The sequence below is a fragment of the Mustela lutreola genome, chromosome 6 (genome assembly GCF_030435805.1).
Source record: "Mustela lutreola isolate mMusLut2 chromosome 6, mMusLut2.pri, whole genome shotgun sequence".
NCBI lineage: Eukaryota > Metazoa > Chordata > Mammalia > Carnivora > Mustelidae > Mustela > Mustela lutreola.
The window spans coordinates 30,587,913-30,606,261 of NC_081295.1; the positions used below are offsets into that span (position 1 = coordinate 30,587,913).

General features: G+C 35.8%; 1 protein-coding gene across 1 annotated transcript in view; it reads left to right on the forward strand.

The window, feature by feature from the left end:
• ASCC3 (activating signal cointegrator 1 complex subunit 3) overlaps positions 1–18,349 on the forward strand; it is a 344,503-nt gene that overhangs the window by 244,877 nt on the left and 81,277 nt on the right. The window contains exons 31-34 of the mRNA XM_059177004.1: positions 3,279–3,416; positions 3,494–3,614; positions 11,213–11,345; positions 14,623–14,748. Of these exons, the coding sequence (XP_059032987.1) occupies positions 3,279–3,416; positions 3,494–3,614; positions 11,213–11,345; positions 14,623–14,748 (518 nt within the window). The remainder of the gene's footprint in view (positions 1–3,278; positions 3,417–3,493; positions 3,615–11,212; positions 11,346–14,622; positions 14,749–18,349) is intronic.

The window sequence follows — 18,349 nt, forward strand, 5'->3', positions numbered from 1 at the left end:
AGCATCTTGAAACAATATATCACACTCAAAGGGACAGAATTGGGCTGTACAATCTGTTAGCTCATTCTTGTCCAATCTGGTCTCCTCCTTTCTTTTGGAGCCAGCATTGTCATCAACTCACTGAATTATATTCTGACTGGAATGTATTTTGGGCACAGAGTAATGTATCTACTTAAATGGAATCCTATATTTCTACAAAAGTTTTTTGAGTGTAATAAATTTAAAATATAAAAAATTCTATTAAGTTAAAGTAATTGGTTCAACAGTTTACATATGTGCCTCCTCCACCATCACCCCCCCCAAAAAAAAAAAAAGCCACTATTTAGAGGAATATAGATCTGTTTTTGTTTTATTTATAATATTGAATAATTTCTTTTGGTTTAACTATCAGGTAGTCAGACATTTCCAAGACTGTTGGAAAGATACCTATACATTACAACAAATGTTGGTTGAATAGAAATGAACTGTGGAATTAAAACTTCCTCTGTCAGTGTTTTAATTATCATAATTATTCTAATTAAAATTCTATAGCAGCCTTTCTTAACAAGAATTAAGCCTTAATGTCTTAAGACAGCCATTGCATGTAGAAGTGAACTTTTCTCTTAACCATCTAGAATGGTACTATCTATCTTCGGAAAAATTAAAAAGAATGTAATTCATATATTTTTTTGTGAGGTTTAATTCTCTTATGGAATTAGGGTCGAAAGAGTCTACTCTATAGTATTCAAGATCACTGGGTCTTTTAATTTGAAATATACTGGATGGTGTAAATGTTACATTAGAGCTGTACTATTTTATGTAAGGGATTAAATGTGATAATCTTTGTAAAGTATTATGCCCATTGCCTGACACATAATAACTACTCAACAAATAATGTGTATTACTATGTTTTAAACTTTCATTATCCTGTTTCTCATAAATTTTGCTTATATTGTGATCAAGATGAAACATTTTAAGTATATAATTTAATCAAAGGTGTGTAGACTTTAATCAACAATTTATATTTTCATACTTAAACAGGCTGTCCTGGTAGTATCTTATGCTTAATGACTGAGTAACATTACTATAAATTTTGATTTTCTGTGGTGTTCAAATAACTCAGAATTCATGTACTAAATTCATGTAATAAATGAAGTTGTTTTTTGTAATTGTCCTCATGAGGATTTTAGGTCTTTGCCAGTTCAGTTAGGCAAATAGTTCTTTTTAATGCACTGATTTATGTGAAAGTGGGGGCTGGGGGAAAGAGAAACAGCCTTCCCTGATGTGAAAGGACAGGATATTAATGCCTCACCAAGCCTCCTGCCATAGGATTCTTTAGCTTTCCTATATTAAGTGGTGTATTTTAGGGGGTATGATTGGCATTGCCATGGAACAGTATAAATTATACAAGTTATAAAATTATACTGTTATTAAGTTATGAAACTGAAAAAATAATCCCTGAAATTAATTGTCACAGCAAGAATATCAGTGAATTAATTTGATAGTGTAAATTGAAGATATTTATGCAGTGAACTATTGAACAAAAAAAATGGATAATAGGCTGTCACTTGAGAATAGCTAACATAATTTATGAGACAAGACAAGCACCTTTCTTATAGCATACATTATAGCATACAACTTGCTTATCGTTTGCTGATTTTAAAGGTAAAGTGGACTTATGTTACTACATTTCCATATCCTTCCTTAACAGTTTATAAAATGAGTATCCAAGAATATCAGGTGACCATACTGTGATTGTGAAACAGAATGAACTGTTTATATATTGCATTCAGTTCAGGAAAAGTTGATAAATAACACAATGTGTATACAATTAAAATATTACTTTGTTTCTATGAATGTTTTTTATACATTGAGAACTATTACAAAGCCTAATTTCACCTTCCCATTTTTTGAATTATCGGTGTAAAAATAACTTATTCCCACATTTTTAAAAAGTGGAAAATTTTTCTGCTCATTGAAAATAAGATGAGTTAGAATGAAAGCAATTGGAGTGCTTCATATATGACTATATTGTCTTTGCATTTTTGCTAAACTGCAGCAGCCAGTTAAACTTTTGTGAGATTTTTGTGAGGTGCTCACTGGTTTCTTCACAACCAGGAGAGTGAATGTATTGCAAGTATATTTGTCTATATTAAGGGAAAAAAAGAAATAAGATCTGAAGACAGGGTTGGTTGTTTATACTATCTCAGTTTTCAGGCATATAAAAATTATACATGTACCCATTTCCAAGTTTATCCTCCACTATTTTTCACTGTTGGAATATGGTAGGGAAGTTATAGATATAACTAAAATATGTCATTCTTTTAACTGTTCATACATTCTCAAATCACTGCTTTAAGGACCAATAGAGATCTGTCACTAAACAGAAAGAAATTGGGCGTTCTATTTAGTTCTTTACAAGGAGTAAATTTTATAAGAAAATAAGATTTGTTTCTGTTGCCATAAAACATGCATTGCATTAAGTCTTTTCCAAGTAGAATGGAAAGTGATGGAATACTCAGAGATGATATAAGATAATAAGTTTCAGAAACTCTTTAGATATATGGAAACTTGGCGAGCTAAACTGAGGCTGGAAATGAAACAATTTTACTACATATACAGCTTAACAATAGTTCTAATCAATAAGGAGCCATTACAAACCAGTAAGGGGGAAAAAAAGCTATCATATCCACTTAAAAGACAAAAAGATAATTTACCAAAAAAGCCTAGTAAATATGAAAAGTATTTTACTGTACTGCTGATCAAAGAAATGAGAAGTGAACAAAAATATACCCATTTGATTTTTTAAATGAAGAAGCCGAGGCTGAGAGAGGTTGTATGATTTGCCCTGGGTCATTAAGTTCAGTTGAGAAAGCTTAAATTTGAATGATTCCTGACTATTTGGTGAGATTATGACTGATTTTTTTTGTATTAATTTTTTTTCCTTATTTTCTGAATTTTTAGCACTGAGCCAAAAAGATGGAAGGTTTTTCTATTACAGGAATTGATCAAGACCCTGAAACATTTTAGGCAACTTTATATCCTTTTTAATAATTGTTACTCACTCATTTAAGGAGTCATTGCATTAATCCACAGATTTTTTTTCCAAAATGGGTCTGTTAGGATATATATTCTCATTAACTAGATATTTTTTGAATTAATTTAATTATAACTGTAGATGAGGCCTCTATTTATTACATAATATAAGAATCAGAAAACAAAATTAGTCAAATATAAACTTAGTATGAAAATTTTAAAGCTAATGAACCTATGTCCTGTCATTGTGCTTTTATTTGCAGATGGAGAATATCATTGGGACACTAAGAGATTCCAACCTGAAGTTAACACTTGCTTTCGGAATAGGAATGCATCATGCTGGACTACATGAGAGGGACCGAAAAACAGTAGAGGAGCTGTTTGTAAACTGTAAAGTTCAGGTATTTCATTTTTCATAAACAGATACTTCAATGTAACTCAAAAGTTATGGTTTACTTAAATATATCTTATTTTCTAGGTTCTGATTGCTACAAGTACATTAGCCTGGGGTGTAAACTTTCCAGCTCATTTAGTAATTATTAAGGGAACAGAATACTATGATGGAAAAACAAGACGTTATGTGGATTTTCCCATTACAGGTAATTTTTTTTGACTTACAGTTATATTAAGCTTCTCTTTTAGTCTTAATAATCTGAATTTGCATGAATTGAATTGTAGAGAGTTGATCACATTTGAACATACAATGAGCAAATTGTAAATTTTTGTTTCCACTGCAAGTACTGTTCAAAGTATTGAGCCATTTTATTTACTTTAACATACCTAATTTGTTAATAAATATCAAAAGCCTAACCAATGGTTTCAAATTCACAAATAGGTAAAAAGTACTGATTAGTAGCTATTAGTGATTTAATAAATCATAGTTAAACATTATGCTGTTTAATTTTAAATCTGTTTCACTAGAAATACTTCTTGTTTTTTTTTTTTTTTAATTCTTTTTTTTTTTATTTTTTTATTTTTTATTTTTTATAAACATATATTTTTTATATACATATATTTTTATCCCCAGGTCTGTGAATCACCAGGTTTACACACTTCACAGCACTCACCAAATCACATACCCTCCCCAATGTCCATAATCCCACCCCCTTCTCCCCAACCCCCTCCCCCCGGCAACCCTCAGTTTGTTTTGTGAGATTAAGAGTCACTTATGGTTTGTCTCCCTCCCAATCCCATCTTGTTTCATTTATTCTTCTACCCACTTAAGCCTCCATGTTGCATCACCACTTCCTCATATCAGGGAGATCATATGATAGTTGTCTTTCTCTGCTTGACTTATTTCGCTAAGCATGATACGCTCTAGTTCCATCCATGTTGTTGCAAATGGCAAGATTTCATTTCTTTTGATGGCTGCATAGTATTCCATTGTGTATATATACCACATCTTCTTGATCCATTCATCTGTTGATGGACATCTAGGTTCTTTCCATAGTTTGGCTATTGTGGACATTGCTGCTATAAACATTCGGGTGCATGTGTCCCTTTGGATCACTACATTTGTATCTTTAGGGTAAATACCCAATAGTGCAATTGCTGGGTCATAGGGCAGTTCTATTTTCAACATTTTGAGGAACCTCCATGCTGTTTTCCAGAGTGGCTGCACCAGCTTGCATTCCCACCAACAGTGTAGGAGGGTTCCCCTTTCTCCGCATCCTCGCCAGCATCTGTCATTTCCTGACTTGTTGATTTTAGCCATTCTGACTGGTGTGAGGTGATATCTCATTGTGGTTTTGATTTGTATTTCCCTGATGCCAAGTGATATGGAGCACTTTTTCATGTGTCTGTTGGCCATCTGGATGTCTTCTTTGCAGAAATGTCTGTTCATGTCTTCTGCCCATTTCTTGATTGGATTATTTGTTCTTTGGGTGTTGAGTTTGCTAAGTTCTTTATAGATTCTGGACACTAGTCCTTTATCTGATATGTCGTTTGCAAATATCTTCTCCCATTCTGTCAGTTGTCTTTTGATTTTGTTAACTGTTTCCTTTGCTGTGCAAAAGCTTTTGATCTTGATGAAATCCCAGTAGTTCATTTTTTCCCTTGCTTCCCTTGCCTTTTGCGTTGTTCCTAGGAAGATGTTGCTGCGGCAGAGGTCGAAGAGGTTGCTGCCCGTGTTCTCCTCAAGGATTTTGATGGATTCCTTTCGTACATTGAGGTCCTTCATCCATTTTGAGTCTATTTTTGTGTGTGGTGTAAGGAAATGGTCCAATTTCATTTTTCTGCATGTGGCTGTCCAATTTTCCCAGCACCATTTATTGAAAAGGCTGTCTTTTTTCCATTGGACATTCTTTCCTGCTTTGTCGAAGATTAGTTGACCATAGAGTTGAGGGTCTATTTCTGGGCTCTCTATTCTGTTCCATTGATCTATGTGTCTGTTTTTGTGCCAGTACCATGCTGTCTTGATGATGACAGCTTTGTAATAGAGCTTGAAGTCCGGAATTGTGATGCCACCAACGTTGGCTTTCTTTTTCAATATCCCTTTGGCTATTCGAGGTCTTTTCTGGTTCCATATAAATTTTAGAATTATTTGTTCCATTTCTTTGAAAAAGATGGATGGTACTTTGATAGGAATTGCATTAAATGTGTAGATTGCTTTAGGTAGCATAGACATTTTCACAATATTTATTCTTCCAATCCAGGAGCATGGAACATTTTTCCATTTCTTTGTGTCTTCCTCAATTTCTTTCATGAGTACTTTATAGTTTTCTGAGTATAGATTCTGTGTCTCTTTGGTTAGGTTTATTCCTAGGTATCTTATGGTTTTGGATGCAATTGTAAATGGGATTGACTCCTTAATATCTCTTTCTTCTGTCTTGCTGTTGGTGTAGAGAAATGCAACTGATTTCTGTGCATTGATTTTATATCCTGACACTTTACTGAATTCCTGTATAAGTTCTAGCAGTTTTGGAGTGGAGTCTTTTGGGTTTTCCACATATAGTATCATATCATCTGCGAAGAGTGATAATTTGACTTCTTCTTTGCCGATTTGGATGCCTTTAATTTCCTTTTGTTGTCTGATTGCTGAGGCTAGGACCTCTAGTACGATGTTGAATAGCAGTGGTGATAATGGACATCCCTGCCGTGTTCCTGACCTTAGCGGAAAAGCTTTCAGTTTTTCTCCATTGAGAATGATATTTGCGGTGGGTTTTTCATAGATGGCTTTGATGATATTGAGGTATGTGCCCTCTATCCCTACACTTTGAAGAGTTTTGATCAGGAAGGGATGTTGTACTTTGTCAAATGCTTTTTCAGCATCTATTGAGAGTATCATATGGTTCTTGTTCTTACTTTTATTGATGTGTTGTATCACATTGACTGATTTGCGGATGTTGAACCAACCTTGCAGCCCTGGAATAAATCCCACTTGGTCGTGGTGAATAATCTTTTTAATGTACTGTTGAATCCGATTGGCTAGTATTTTGTTGAGTATTTTCGCATCTGTGTTCATCAAGGATATCGGTCTATAGCTCTCTTTTTTGGTGGGATCCTTGTCTGGTTTTGGGATCAAGGTGATGCTGGCCTCATAAAATGAGTTTGGAAGTTTTCCTTCCATTTCTATTTTTTGGAACAGTTTCAGGAGAATAGGAATTAGTTCTTCTTTAAATGTTTGGTAGAATTCCCCCGGGAAGCCGTCTGGCCCTGGGCTTTTGTTTGTTTGGAGATTTTTAATGACTGTTTCAATCTCCTTACTGGTTATGGGTCTGTTCAGGCTTTCTATTTCTTCATGGTTCAGTTGTGGTAGTTTATATGTTTCTAGGAATGCATCCATTTCTTCCAGATTGTCAAATTTATTGCCGTAGAGTTGCTCATAGTATGTTCTTATAATAGTTTGTATTTCCTTGGTGTTAGTTGTGATCTCTCCTCTTTCATTCATTATTTTATTTATTTGGGTCCTTTCTCTTTTCTTTTTGATAAGTCGGGCCAGGGGTTTATCAATTTTATTAATTCTTTCAAAGAACCAGCTCCTAGTTTCGTTGATTTGTTCTATTGTTTTTTTGGTTTCTATTTCATTGATTTCTGCTCTGATCTTTATGATTTCTCTTCTCCTGCTGGGCTTAGGGTTTCTTTCTTGTTCCTTCTCCAGCTCCTTTAGGTGTAGGGTTAGGTTGTGTACCTGAGACCTTTCTTGTTTCTTGAGAAAGGCTTGTACCGCTATATATTTTCCTCTCAGGACTGCCTTTGTTGTGTCCCACAGATTTTGAACCGTTGTATTTTCATTATCATTTGTTTCCATGATTTTTTTCAATTCTTCTTTAATTTCCCGGTTGACCCATTCATTCTTTAGAAGGATACTGTTTAGTCTCCATGTATTTGGGTTCTTTCCAAACTTCCTTTTGTGGTTGAGTTCTAGCTTTAGAGCATTGTGGTCTGAAAATATGCAGGGAATGATCCCAATCTTTTGATACCGGTTGAGTCCTGATTTAGGACCGAAGATGTGATCTATTCTGGAGAATGTACCATGTGCACTAGAGAAGAATGTGTATTCTGTTGCTTTGGGATGAAATATTCTGAATATATCTGTGATGTCCATCTGGTCCAGTGTGTCATTTAAGGCCTTTATTTCCTTGCTGATCTTTTGCTTGGATGACCTGTCCATTTCAGTGAGGGGAATATTAAAGTCCCCTACTATTATTGTATTGTTGTTTATGTGTTTCTTTGATTTTGTTATTAATTGGTTTATATAGTTGGCTGCTCCCACGTTGGGGGCATAGATATTTAAAATTGTTAAATCTTCTTGTTGGACAGACCCTTTGAGTATGATATAGTGTCCTTCCTCATCTCTTATTACAGTCTTTGGCTTAAAATCTAATTGATCTGATATAAGGATTGCCACTCCTGCTTTCTTCTGATGTCCATTAGCATGGTAAATTCTTTTCCACCCCCTCACTTTAAATCTGGAGGTGTCTTCGGGCTTAAAATGTGTTTCTTGGAGGCAACATATAGATGGGTTTTGTTTTTTTATCCATTCTGATACCCTGTGTCTTTTGACAGGGGCATTTAGCCCATTCACATTCAGGGTAACTATTGAGAGATATGAATTTAGTGCCATTGTATTGCCTGTAAGGTGACTGTTACTGTATATGGTCTCTGTTCCTTTCTGATCTACCACTTGTAGGCTCTCTCTTTGCTTAGAGGACCCCTTTCAATATTTCCTGTAGAGCTGGTTTGGTATTTGCAAATTCTTTCAGTTGTTGTTTGTCCTGGAAGCTTTTAATCTCTCCTTCTATTTTCAATGATAGCCTAGCTGGATATAGTATTCTTGGCTGCATGTTTTTCTCGTTTAGTGCTCTGAAAATATCATGCCAGCTCTTTCTGGCCTGCCAGGTCTCTGTGGATAAGTCAGCTGCCAATCTAATATTTTTACCATTGTATGTTACAGACTTCTTTTCCCGGGCTGCTTTCAGGATTTTCTCTTTGTCATTGAGACTTGTAAATTTTACTATTATGTGACGGGGTGTGGGCCTATTCTTATTTATTTTGAGGGGCATTCTCTGAACCTCCTGAATTTTGATGCTTGTTCCCTTTGCCATATTGGGGAAATTCTCCCCAATAATTCTCTCCAGTATACCTTCTGCTCCCCTCTCACTTTCTTCTTCTTCTGGAATCCCAATTATTCTAATGTTGTTTCGTCTTATGGTGTCACTTATTTCTCGAATTCTCCCCTCGTGGTCCAGTAGCTGTTTGTCCCTCTTTTGATCAGCTTCTTTATTCTCTGTCATTTGGTCTTCTATATCACTAATTCTTTCTTCTGCCTCATTTATCCTAGCAGTGAGAGCCTCCATTTTTGATTGCACCTCATTAATAGCTTTTTTGATTTCAACTTGGTTAGATTTTAGTTCTTTTATTTCTCCAGAAAGGGCTTTTATATCTCTCGAGAGGGTTTCTCTAATATCTTCCATGCCTTTTTCGAGCCCGGCTAGAACCTTGAGAATTGTCATTCTGAACTCTAGATCTGACATATTACCGATGTCTGTATTGATTAGGTCCCTAGCCTTCGGTACTGCCTCTTGTTCTTTTTTTTGTGGTGAATTTTTACGTCTTGTCATTTTGTCCAGATAAGAGTAAATGAAGGGGCAAGTAAAATACTAAAAGGGTGGCAACAACCCCAGGAAAATATGCTTTAGCCAAATTAGAAGAGATCCAAAATCGTGAGTGGGGAGAAAGGGGATAAAAAGAGGTTCAAAAAGGAAGAAAGAAAAAAGAAAAAAAAAAAAAAAAAAAAAAAAGAAAAGAATTTTTTTTTAAAAAAGAAAACACCTAAGAAAAATGTAAAAAAATATATATATATATTAGATAAACTAGTAAAAAATCGTTAAAAAAGAAAAAGGTAACAGTTAAAAAAAAAAAAAATTTTACCCGAAGGCGAGAAAAAAAAAAAAAAAAATGAAAAAGAAAAAATTAAATTAACTGCAAGACTAAAAAAAATCACAGGAAAAAAGCCATGAGTTCCGTGCTTGGCTTTCTCCTCCTCTGGAATTCTGCTGCTCTCCTTGGTATTGAAACCGCACTCCTTGGTAGGTGAGCTTGGTCTCGGCTGGATTTCTTGTTGATCTTCTGGGGGAGGGGCCTGTTGTAGTGATTTTCAAGTGTCTTTGCCCCAGGCGGAATTACACCGCCCTTACCCGGGGCCGGGGTGAGTAATCCGCTCGGGTTTGCTTTCAGGAGCTTTTGTTCCCTGAGCGCTTTCCGTAGAGTTCCAGAGGACGGGAATACAAATGGCGGCCTCCTGGTCTCCGGCCCGGAGGAGCCGAGAGCCCAGGGCCCCACTCCTCAGTGCGCCCTCAGAGAACAGCGCCCAGTTACTCCCGTCTGCCTGACCTCCGGCCGCGCTCCGAGCTCACCGAGCCTGCGACCGGTTCAAGGTAACACGGAGCTGCGAGCTTACTGTCGGCTCTGTCTCTGTAGCCGGCTTTCCCGTTCCAATACCCGCAAGCTCTGCGACACTCAGACACCCCCGATCCTTCTGTGACCCTGCGGGACCTGAGGCCACGCTGACCCCGCGTGGGCTTCGCTCCGGTTTAGCCTCTGGAGCGATGTCCCTCCGCGGAGCAGACTTTTAAAAGTCCTGATTTTGTGCGCGGTTGCTCCGCCGCTTGCCGGGAGCCGGCCCCTCCCCCCGGGGTCTATCTTCCCGTCGCTTTGGATTCACTTCTCCGCCGGTCCTACCTTTCAGAAAGTGGTTGTTTTTCTGTTTCCAGAATTGCTGTTCTTCTTCTCTTCGATCTGCCGATGGATTTTCAGGTGTTTGCAATCTTTAGATAAGCTATCTAGCTGATCTCCGGCTAGCTGAAGCAGTCTCAGCTTGCTACTTCTCCGCCATCTTGACTCCTCCCCCCCACTAGAAATACTTCTATGGCACTTCTAGAACCAAAGGGCTTATTGCTTCAATGTGTCCATGAACATTCTATTAACATATTTTAAAAGGTGATAAAAGCATTGTCAGTTCTGAAGAGGGAAATTGTATTTCCACACAAGGATTACATGTAAAAAATGTATTTCTAAATAACTTTTTACCTCAGAGATTCCTTCAGTATTAAAGGAAAACATTTATTTCATAAGTGGGAGGAGGGTGAGGCCAAAATGGACTCATGGGGTCCATTCCTGGGAAAAATAATCAGATTAATCTGCTGAAGAGATTTGCCCTTATATGTCTTACTTTTTCTTGTTCAATTAATTAAAATAGTGATTAACTCTTTTTTTTAAGATTTATTTATTTGAAAGAGAGAGAGAGAGAGAAGCATACACAAGCAAGGGGAGGGGCAGGGAGAAAGGAGAGAATCTCAAGCTGACTCCGTTCTGAGTGTGGAGCTCAGCGTGGGCCTCAGTCCCACCACGCTGAGATCATGACCTGAACCAAAACCAAGAGTCAGATGCTTAACCAGCCGAGCCACCCAGGGGCCCCAAGTCTTAAACAGCATTTAACTAAAGGAGAGTTAACATTCTTACTTTTATAAACAGTAAGTAAGAGAGATCATTTTGGGGGCTTCAGTTTCCTGTCATAATGAATTGATTATGTAATTATTAGGGACCTCAACAGTAGGCATCAGAGACAATAAGCATTGTCTTAAAATATTCTGTATCCTTTGTTATTTTGTTGTGTTGTCAAAACATGCTATCATCACTAAATATACCTTGTGCTATCTGTCATCTTGTTGAAACCCTCTTGTTTTCTTTTTTATAGATGTACTCCAGATGATGGGGCGTGCTGGGAGGCCTCAGTTTGATGACCAAGGCAAAGCTGTAATTCTGGTTCATGACATAAAGAAAGACTTTTACAAAAAATTTCTTTATGAACCTTTCCCAGTAGAGTCAAGGTAAATTTTGCTATAAATTAATTTAAATGGATTCATTTCATAACAAGTTAATATTTATTTCATGGTATTTTATAGATAAAAATCAGTGAAAGTTCTAGTTCAAAAGAATTATTTGAAATGAAACTGAATTAACACTATAAATCAGAATTCAATTATAATTTCATTTTTAAAAAACCTTTTAAAAGAAGCAACGTAGTATGGTGTTGAATCACATGAATTCTGAAGCTAGATAACCTGGGTTCGTATCTGAGCTCCACTACTTACTTCCTTGATCTTCAGCAAGTTATTTGATTCCTCAGTGCCTTAGTGCACCTATCTGTAAAATGGAGATAACAGCCACGCTAGCTATCTCATAGGTTACTTGTAATGATCAAATGTATAGTGCTTATCACAGTGTCTATCACATAGTAAGCACTTAATAAATTTTAGTTTAATGTGTGTTTTTGTACCATAGTTAATAAAGAAATCTTCAAAATAAAGGGACTTGTAATGAATAATTTAGGCTACTGCCTTATATCAGAATTATCACATACTTCTTCGTGGCCCAGTGAACTACCCCTTTGACAGAGGCCTCCCTCATTTTCTCAGTGGAAAATAGCCTTTCTTCCTCAGATTGATATATTTTTATTTATAACATTAATCACTTGCTATCTTTTGTTGTCCTTTTTAATATACTGTATTCTAACTGCAAAAGGTAACACATATTTGTAATTCACAATGTAATTAATTACTGAAGTTTTTATTCTAAGTGCTAATGTTCAATGTTTTTAATTTAGAAAATATAAAAATATGGATTCATTGAACACTGTGATGAGGGAAAATTTATGATCCTATATATAATATGTATTAATAAGATGTCTATATATGTTGTAAAAGAAAGCATGAATAATGATCTAAATATTCATCTCAAAAATTTGGAAAAAAATTAGCAAATTGAACTCAAGAAAAGAAAAGAAAGATAAGAGCAAGAAAGATTTGAAACCAAATACACATTAGAAAAACATCAAAAAGTCAAAAGTTGGTTCTTTGAAAAGAAGAATGAAATCAATAAACCTTCAAGTCTGATCAAAAATATAGAAAGAAAGAATGAACAAAATTATATTAGAAATGAAAATCTCACAGGCATTGAAAAGATACTAAGAAAAACATGTAAACAATTTTAAAATTTAAATCAAATGGTAAAATTTATTTAAAAAATTATCAAACCGGCATAAAAGATAGAAAATCTAAATGTTCTCTTATTTATGAAAACAATTGAATCTAAAATTTAAAATTTTGCCATAAAAAAAATCTTCTCACTCAGATGCTTTACTAGTGAATTTTTCATAACATTAAGGATGAAATAACATCAGTCTTTTTTTTTGTATTTTTTTATTTTTTTATAAACATATAATGTATTTTTATCCTCAGGGGTACAGGTCTGTGCATCCACCAGGTTTACACACTTCATGGCACTCACCATAGCACATACCCTCCACATCAGTCAGTCTTAAATGAACTTTTCCTAATAGTAGGAAAAATAAGACCATTTACCAACTTATTTTATAAGCCATGTTACCAAAACCTGGTGAGAAATTTACCAAAAAGAAACATTATCAAACCTGTAACTTTCATGAATATAAATATAGAAATCCTAAACAAAACATTAGTAAATCAAATTATGTATAATTTTTTTATAAATGTGAAGTTAATTTATTATTTGAAAATAAATTACTATAATTTGCTACAAGGCTGCCTGGGTGGCTCAGTGGGTTAAGCCTCTGCCTTCGGCTCAGGTCATGATCTCAGGGTCCTGAAATCGAGTCCCATATCGGGCTCTCTGCTCAGCAGGGAGCCTGCTTCCCCCCTTCTCTCTCCCTGCCTGCCTCTCTGCCTACTTGTGATCTCTCTCTGTCAAATAAATAAACAAAATCTTTTAAAAAAATTTACTACATTAGCAGGAAAAAAATGAGGAAATTGTATTATTTATCAAAATATTTATTATTATATAATACATATATAATATTATTATTATCAAAAATATTTTTTAAAATTCCACATCAATTTATAATAAAAACTCTTAGCAAACAGGAGTATAAGGAAATGTCCTTAATCTGACAAGGAGTAAATCTGCAAACATCGTAATTAATAATGAAATATTGAAAGTTTTCCCTTTGAGATGGAGAATGATATAGGAATATTGTTCTCCCCCCACTTCCACCAAGCATTGTACTAGAAGCCCAAGCCACTGCAATAGGTAAGGAACAGAGATAAGTCAGAATATTCTTTTGGACAAGAGTAGTGACTAGACAGCACAAAAGGAGGGCTTCCGAGGAAATGGTGATACTTGATCTTAGTGCTGGTTACACAGGTGTGTTCATATTGTGAAAATTACTTGAGTTGTACATGTATGATTTATGTAGTTTTCTGTATGTGTATTTTAGTAGTTAACTAAAAATGTTAATTTTGTACCTTAATATGACTATTATTAATACTGACCTATCACAGAGTATTCCTTAATTTACACATTAACTTCTCTATTAATGGACCTTTTGACTTTCCTATTTTTTTTTCCTTATGTATAATGTTGTAATGAAGTAACTTGCTTCCCTACCCTCATCTATAAATGTTTCTCTGGCAAGTGATAGTGAAAGTGAAATTGCTGACCTCCCAATTGAGTATACAGATTTATATTCTGCTACTGGTGAACTGAGAGTAATATAGAAACTTTTTGTGTTGTTTTTTTTTAATCATATAATTTAATACCATTTTCTCATATTCTTAAAACATCCTTTGCAAAAACGATTTTTAATACTCACATAATGTCCCACATATCATAATTTATTTAGCCTTTTCTTTTGTTTGGACACTGCTACTCCTTTTTCACATTTTACATTGGAAACTAAAATGAACATCATATTATGCTAGTCTTTCAACACATCTGGTCATCTTCGAATACTCCACAACACCCAGCCCAGTTATGTTTCATATGATTTGGAACTTAACACTCGCCGGATAAATGAAAACAGAATATATCTTTGCTCTCTTGTAAGTGTCATCCCTTTCCTGTCGGCTCTCCTTTCGTCAGCCTCAGTATTATTCCCTACTTATCCCAATACCCCATAAGTATACTCTTCCCTGCTCTCTAAGTTACATCTTCTCTTGCCCACTCTTTCCTTTCTCCTTTGGCTCATATCTTCTGAGAGTTTCTAGCCCCATTCCATCAGCCGGCTACGTGAGACAAAGTGTGTTTCACTTAATGTTCATATCTGTTTCCCATGTCTTGTTCACTGTGTAGCTTATTGGGAGTGCTCTCTGACCATTTAAATGCAGAGATTGCTGGTGGTACAATTACATCTAAGCAAGATGCAATGGATTATATCACCTGGACCTACTTTTTCCGACGTCTTATCATGAACCCCAGGTAAGTGCAGGGCAACTATATATCGTTCTGTTTCATACTGAAAGAAATTATATCTGAAATCTCATACATAACAAAAATCAGAACCTTAGGCATTCTAGGTATGTGAATTTTCCCAGAGAATCACATGATATCTCTGATTCACAATATATTATGATATATTTGAAAATGAATAATGGTTGTATTTATTGCTTAGCTTATTTTAGTTAACTTAGGATGTCCTTGAAGAGTTTGCTCTGTAGTCAGGGAGACAAGACACCTGAATTATAAAGAAATATGCTAAACCAGACAGTAGTTACTGCCTTAGGTGCAGTCAGAGAAGGGTGAGGCTTGTGCTGTTGCAGAGGGAAGACTTGGTGAGGCCTCTGTAGTGGTTAACAAGAATCCAGCAGGAGAAAGTAAAATGAGGGGAGTTGAGGTGGATCTTCTTCACTGAGCACCTATTTGCCAAATGGCATGTAGATAGTGAGGGAAAAATTAGTGTACATTATCCCCTGTCTTCAATGGCTGATCTTTTAATGTGGGGAAAAAGATAAATGATTACCATGTAAATCATAATAGAATAATACAGCTCTAATAGAACTCTATTAAGCCTGTAAGAGTAAAATCTTCACAGAAGGGATAGTTCAACCAATTTTGAGTCTGGAACAGGAATAGAAGAGGTAAGAGGCGCAAAAGTACTATGTGGACATAGGCCCTTTTGGCTTGAAAGGGCATTTGTAGAGTGTCAAGAAGTTTGATGTAGCCAGAGTTTAAGAGTATGAAGACCAAAAGATTGTCTTGACCAGAAAGCGGGCCACTCACCAGAGAGTAGATGGACTCTGTGTCATGCAAAGGAGCTAACATCTGATCCTTTTGGCAGGAGTGAGTGTTCAAACATGGTTTAACATCCCCAAATTGGGTTTGGTTTTGTTTCAGTCCTAATGACACTATGACACTGTGGTAGGGAATGAGCTGGAATGGAAGACATTGAAATCAGGAAGACTAGTTAGGATGCTCTTGAATAAGAGAGGTGAATAGGACCTTAACAGTTGCGGAAGGAATAGAAGGAAGGCCATGGGTGAGGGACATATCTGATATATTGGGACGTATCAAGGCATTGTAAGGTCTTGAACAGAGAGATCATGATGAAAATATCATTATCAAATCTTACCTATTCGTATCTTTAAAAATTTGTATCTTGTTTCAGCTGTCATTTCCACTCACATAGACCAGACTTTGAAAATATGGTGACAGTTTTGTTTCCTCAGTTCTTCCTAAGCCTCTGGATTAGATACAAAATATCATTTGGGAACATGACTATGGGATTAATGAAGTGTAGTCATCCTGCACTGTAAGTTTACCATAGCAAATAGATCGCAGGATTAGAACTGTGGAAAGTGTACCGGGATGGACTTTACATGCACACTGGTCCAACCTTCTTGTTTGATACTGAGGAAAAGGAGGTTAGAAACTTGAAGTGACTTGCTCTGGATCCCAGAACTACTTGGATGTAAAGCCAGAACTTAACACCATTAAGTTTTCTGACTCAACTCTTTTTTTAGAAGAACTAGTGGCTTTTATGTCATAAAAGAGAGAGGTGCTTAATATTGCGGAAAGAGATTTGAACATGGAATCAGAACACTAATTCCTGGTTTAGCTATTACCCTTTACTGTTTGACCTTGAGTCACTTCACCTCTCAGCTTCCCTTTCTTCATCTGGAAAGTGAGTAATAGCCTCTCTCCCTCACAGGATCATGTTGAGAATCAAATACATGCATTAAAGTCTTCCTAAGTCCTGTATTAATTATGAAGAACTTAATTAATGTTGATTAGTAAACTGTTATTCTTGTGCAGTCTTTCAGTTGCTCTACTGGTCCATACCATCCTGAAGAATCTAGTTTAGAGACTAAGAGCCTGATCATTTGTCAGTTTTACTTCTCTGAGTTCTTTAAACTGGTTCAAACTGAGTTCAAATTTAAATTGAGTTCTTTAACAAATTAGAAGTCTTTACTGAACTCTGTGTGTGCATGTACTCTTCTTAATCTTAAAAAAAAAATTAACTTTCAATTAGAAACAATTTGCAACTTTAAAAAGAAATTGGGAAAACAGTACAGACACTGTATATAGCCTGCATCCAGCTTCCTCAAATATTAACTTCTTACATGATCATAGCACGTTTATCCAAACCCAGGAAATTGACATTGATGTCATACTATTAACTAATCTATAAACTTTTTTTCAGATTTTGTCAGTTCTCCTGTTCATGTCCTTTTCCATCCAAAATCCAGTTTAGTATCCTGCATTGCATTAGTTTTGTCTCTGTAATTCACTTTAATGTGTGACATTTCTTCAGTATTTGTCTACTCTAACTTTGACATGTTAGAAGAATACTGGCCAGTTATTTTGTAGAATGTCCTTCAGTTTGGGACCTACAAAGAGAGAACTAGAACAGACATCACTCCCCGTTGTTCTGGTTGCAAACTACCTTCTATTAAGTAGTGAGAAAAATCCAACATGCAACTATAATAAAGAGTGTTAATTAAGGACAGAAGAAGATTGTGTTTGGGAGAGGTTAGCACAGTGGACAAAGATGAAATCTTGAGATGTTCTTGGCTTACAACTTAAATTATATTGAGCCTCTGAGCCTGGGGACTTCTTGGGTGTTGAGAGTTTAGGGTATCTCTTGCTCATATGATTGTAGTGCATGTAAATAGTGAGTATTCTAGTTCATATTGCCTCCCCTACTTTTACCTGAGGATTATCTTTGTTAGGGGGAAATTCTAGCACTGGGAATCAAAGGATGCATTAGCTTAGGGCACTTGGTTGTTGTGGCAACTGCTTTTCCTGCCCTCTTCCTGATCCAAATAAAAGCTAAGTAACCCCTACTACCACCGTCAACACCACCAAAAGAAACATTAATCCATCCCATCCCTAGGTAAGAGTCTGTTCCTCTCACCTTCTTGGTTTTGCTGTCACTCTTCTCCCTCTCTACAGTGCCCTCTCCAGCCCCTATAGCCATCCAAGTTCTAACAGTCTTAAAAATCCAGTCATATATTGATAAATGCATTTAAATCAATTTTCAGGAGTTGATTATACATTCTCAACTATCCTCATCAAAGTTGCTTATTCCTTTAGAGTAGTCACCTGAACATATTTTGAGATACCCAGCTAGGTTAAGACTCTGACTATTATTATTATCCTGAAGTAGAAACCTGTTCCCAAGATATTGCCATGTGAATTAATCAGTCCAGAATAGGTACAGCAATAATTTTTTTTTAACGGCTATAGTGACATTTTTCACAGAAAGAGAACAAGCAGTCCTAAAATTTGTATGCAACCACAGAAGACTCAAATAGCCACAGCAAACCTAAGAAAGAAGAACAGAGCTAGAGGCATCATGATACCTGAAGTCAAATTATATTACAAAGCTATAGTGGTCAAAACTATAAGATATTGGCATTAAAAAAGACACATAAATCAATAGAATAGAACAGAGAACCCAATAGTAAGCCCACACATATATGGCCAGTTAATTTACTCAAAGGAGCCCAGACTATATGATGGAGAAAGTACAGTCTCTTTAATAAATGGTATGAAGAAAACTGAATAGATACCCATATAT